The sequence below is a fragment of the Palaemon carinicauda genome, chromosome 30 (assembly GCF_036898095.1).
Source record: "Palaemon carinicauda isolate YSFRI2023 chromosome 30, ASM3689809v2, whole genome shotgun sequence".
Classification (NCBI taxonomy): Eukaryota; Metazoa; Arthropoda; class Malacostraca; order Decapoda; family Palaemonidae; genus Palaemon; species Palaemon carinicauda.
The window spans coordinates 57,507,634-57,512,633 of record NC_090754.1 but is presented as its reverse complement, the minus strand read 5'-3'; the positions used below and the strand labels follow the sequence as shown (position 1 = coordinate 57,512,633).

Here is a 5,000-nt window from a genome sequence, read left to right as displayed (position 1 = left end):
AATCATGCAATCACACACCTAAAAGAAAACCTTAGCTTTGCAATATTTAATTAAAATTGTTTTATTATTGTTAGTAAATAGCCTTAAGTCATCAGTAGCTCAATGTAAGAGCTACTGCCTATTTAAAACCATAACTTATCTTATATCAAAAAGACTTTAGCTTCTTACTTTATATCAACTAAAATTCTGCAGACTTATACCTGATATAGTAAAGTTTTAAATTCCTTAATAAATACTAAACAAAGGCTTTACCTTCATACTTGAGTCCAAAAAAGTCTTTACTTCATATTTCATACTAAAAAGTTTCTAGCAACATATGTTAAAACAATCTTAAACCTCATTATTGAAACTAAATAAAAAAAAATAGCTACATACTGAATACCAAAATAAAAAGTATTTGGCTAATATCCGATACCAAAAAAGTATTTGGCTAATATCTGATACCAAAAAAGTATTTGGCTAATATCTGATACCAAAAAAGTATTTGGCTAATATCTGATACCAAAAAAGTATTTGGCTAATATCTAATACCAGAACGGTATTTATATATCTGAAACCAGAGAAAAGATATTACCCCCTTGCCATATATTGATAAAGTCTTCCTCATACTCGATACCAGAAATCCTTTTAGTATTACACTTGATATTAGACCACATTTAGCCTCATGCATAATGTCAATATCTATCCTTGAGCATACCGTCAAAGTTTCTTTCATCTAGCCTTACAGTTAATACCTGAAGTCATTAACCTCGTACCTACATACATACATATACCAAGGGCACTTCCCCCAATTGTGAGGGGTAGCCGACATCAACAAATGAAACAAAACAAAAAAGGGGACCTCTACTCTCTACGTTCCTCCAGCCTAACCAGGGACTCAACCGAGTTCAGCTGGTACTGCTAGGGTGCCACAGCCCACCCTCCCACATTATCCACCACAAAAGAAGCTTCATAATGCTGAAATCCCCTACCTAACACCAAAAAAATTCTGGCTTCTCTCTAAAGGTTTTAAGGCCACTCATGAATGGCAGAGGCAAAGGACAGTAACAATGCCTTATCAAGCAGCACAAATGCCCAAGAGACTGACCATATATACATATCTGATCAGCACCCAAGCTCCCTCTCCACCCAAGCCAGGAGCAAGGAGCACCAAGCAATGCCTGCTGATGACTCAGCAGATAGACCTAAAGGCTCCCCCAAAACCCTCCTCTTTAGCTCTCAGGAATGGTGAGGTGGCAGCAACCAAAGGAACTAACTAGTTTGAGGGAGACTTGAACCCCAGTCTGGCAATCACCAGGCAAGGACTTTACCAAACAGGCCACCACAACCCTCTTAAAGTTTCAAACTTCATATTTGATACTAAAATGAGTATCAAGTCTCATAATTGATACAAAATAATACTAAATAAAAAAAAAAAGTTTGTTAGTCAAACTTATTTTTAAAATTATTTTAACGTTAAAACGAATTAAAAAAAAACAATTTAGCCTCAAATGCAGTACCGTGAAGTCTATAACCTATTAATGCTAAAAAGTCTGACGCTTCATGCAGAATTCGAATAGTGTTTAGTCCTAGACTTGATATATATATATATATATATATACATATATATATATATATATATGTATATATATATATATATACACATATACATATATGTATATATATATATATATATACATTATATATATATATATATATACACATATACATATATATATATATATATATACATATATATATACATATATACATATATATATATATATATATGTGTGTGTGTGTGTGTGTGTGTGTATGGAGAGAGAGAGAGAGAGAGAGAGATCGAGAGAGAGAGAGAGATAACTAAATTGGAGTCGATCCCACCCACCCACTATAGCACAGCTGACCGACCAGGGTCATTGTCAAAATCGAAAACCAGTTCAGGGTAATATAACCACACCCTGGTTTTTTTCAGTAAACGTCTAAGGCCATTGGTTTTACCGAATGGTTATAATGCATTTGCTAGATAATTACTGCTATGAAGTCCTCAGCTTTAAACTTGCTGCTAAGAATTCTTTAGCCTTATACTTGCTGCTAAGAAGTCTTTTACCTTATACTTGCTGCTAAGAAGTCTTTAGCCTTATACTTGCTGCTAAGAAGTCTTTAACCTTATACTTGCTGCTAAGAAGTCTTTAGCCTTATACTTGCTGCTAAGAAGTCTTAACCTTATACTTGCTGCTAAGAAGTCTTTAGCCTTATACTTGCTGCTAAGAAGTCTTAACCTTATACTTGCTGCTAAGAAGTCTTTAACCTTATACTTGCTGCTAAGAAGTCTTTAACCTTATACATGCTGGCTAAGAAGTCTTAACCTTATACTTGCTGCTAAGAAGTCTCTATCCTTATAATTACTGCTATGAAGTCTTTAGCTTTACACTTAAAACGAAGAAAGAGAACTATCATAAACATCCAACAACAACAACAACAAAATGCAACCATTTCTAGTCCAATGCAGGATATAGGCCTCAGACATATCAACATATGTCTACGACTTTGCCGCTTTTCATCGCCACATTGGCCAGTGACGATTGGTGAAGGTTGGAAACTTTTGTCTCATCGGTCACAGCAGACCAAACTTGTATGGGTGGCACTGACTAGTACAGCTTTGCTGATCATACCAATACACAAACCCTTTCATCACGTTAAGGTATCCTCGTAAACCTACAGTTTACGAATTTTGAATTTTTATTTGTTACAATTATTCCATGCGATTTAGACACTAAATTATAATGTATTATCTATAAAACACTCGTCTTTATACAACAAAAACAAATGCAGCCGTTTCTATTCCACTGCAGAACAAAGGCCTCAGACATATGATTAACCGCGTCTGGGTTGTGGCTATTTTCATCACCACACTAGCCAGTACGGATTGGTGAAGGTGGGAGACTTTTGTCTGATCCTAACCCAAAAACCTACAGTCTCCCTCAAATGGACAAATATTTTTAATTGGCATTTGTTACAAACATCTCACAGGATTTAGACAATAAATAACTATGTATTATCTCACAAATACTTTTGTCTTTATATAAATCCAAATTATATCATGTAGTCCCGCCTGAGTTAAGTATTTGTGTATGTACGGAAAATCAGGTACAAGATGAGGGACATGTACAATGACATTGTACGCTTAGTGCACACATTCGTGCGAAATATCCTAACCTTAATTAATAGGACATTGTAAACTTGCTGAATGAAGGAAAACTAATAGATCTTTGTAATTATATATATGTAATTCTGGCTTGCTATAAGAACTAATAAATAGATCTGGAGTGGTATTGCTATGTTATTGATTGGAATTTCCTTGCTTGTTTATATATTTTTGTGGACATGATATTTTTGCTAGAGCAAATCTGTCTTGTGCAAGATTATTGTATACAATTTATATAGTAATAGATGTATATTTACCTTTGTAAGTTATTTTAATATTAAGTCAATAAAGTAATAATAGTCGATCAATCTTATAGAAATAGAAATACTATCAGGATCAAATTGCACAAGTTTGACCTACTACGCACCAAGAGAGAGGATTTGACCTCAAACTGCTGTTTCTAAATGGTAGAATAATTGCAGGTATACTGGCCACACCCATGGCACTTAACTGCTCCAAATGACAACGAAGATAAAAAGGAAGATTATCCATGATGTGAAGGAAAGTCAGTTTTGGAGTAAAACATATGTCTAATGGATCTTATCTTTCTAGGCACAGATATTCCGATAAATGATTATTATGACTTTGGTGCACCAAGAGAGAGGATCTGACCTCAAACTGCTGTTTTTGAATGGTAGAATAATTGCAGGTATACTGACCACACCCTTGGCACTTAACTGCTCCAAATGACAACGAAGATAAAAAGAAAGATTATCTATGATGCAGAGGAAAGTCAGTTTTGGAGCAAAACATTTGTCTAATGGATCTTATCTTTCTAGGCACAGATATTCCGATAAATTATTCTTATGACTTTGGTGGGGAAAATTACTTTGATCTCTCTCTCTCTCTCTCTCTCTCTCTCTCTCTCTCTCTCTCTATTAATAATTAATTAAATATGAACAATGATATGAGAATATTATCAAGTAGAAAATATAAATGATAATATCAAAATCCTGATAATTATAGAACAATATAAAAGATCCTACCTTTATATATATATATATATATATATGTATATATATATATATATATGTGTATATGTATATATATATATATATATATATATTAACATATATATACTGTATATATATATACTGTATATATATATATATATATATATACAGGGAGTAGCCATACCCTGGTGAAATGAGGTACTCCAAGAGATACACTTGAAAACCTCACTTTCCCACAAATTGCTGAACCAGTAAGTTGTAGATAGGTAAGGGGGAGGGGGTAGGAAGGGTTGAATGTGTGTGTGCGCGTTCGTATAAATCGATCTGAATATTTAAATCATTTTTGACGGGTCATGTACACTAAAATTAGATAATGATGAATGAAGATAGTTAAGTGTAAATTACCAAAGAAAATTACGAGTAATAATAGAGAGAGGCAAAAGAACTTGAACCTGTATTAGTCATCTAACCTGACATTGAAACAAGTCTTAATTTAAACTTTTACAACCTCCACTACTCCCCTTTTTTTCTATGAATGGTTTGAAAACCTGCTGCTGTTGCTGCTGCTGGATCGTAAAAGGTCAGAAAATATTCGGGCGTTTACCCGAGTATAAAATGGCCCTTGTGAACTGAAATGTTATCAGTTGGTTGAAGAGACGATAAACGGGCAAGATGAATTGTAAGGTGAGACAAAGAAGATTTTTCATATAGACAACTTCACTATTCTCGATATTGTATTTACAATAACCACAAATGCAGCTGTTTCTAGTTAACTGCAGGACAAAGGTCTCAGCCATGTCTTTATTTGATGGTTAATATCAATATCTAGACAAATTAAAGTTAAATAATCTGATTCCAAA

The 5,000-nt window shown here is 33.8% G+C and overlaps 2 protein-coding genes across 2 annotated transcripts in view; one reads left to right on the top strand and one right to left on the bottom strand.

Moving 5' to 3' along the window:
• LOC137623191 (pro-resilin-like) overlaps window positions 1–5,000 on the bottom strand; it is a 76,568-nt gene that overhangs the window by 29,231 nt on the left and 42,337 nt on the right. The window lies entirely within an intron of this gene.
• The window catches only part of LOC137623804 (pro-resilin-like), a 997-nt gene continuing 747 nt past the window's right edge, over window positions 4,751–5,000 (top strand). The window contains exon 1 of the mRNA XM_068354619.1: window positions 4,751–4,824. Within this exon, the coding sequence (XP_068210720.1) occupies window positions 4,813–4,824 (12 nt within the window). The 5' untranslated portion in view covers window positions 4,751–4,812. The remainder of the gene's footprint in view (window positions 4,825–5,000) is intronic.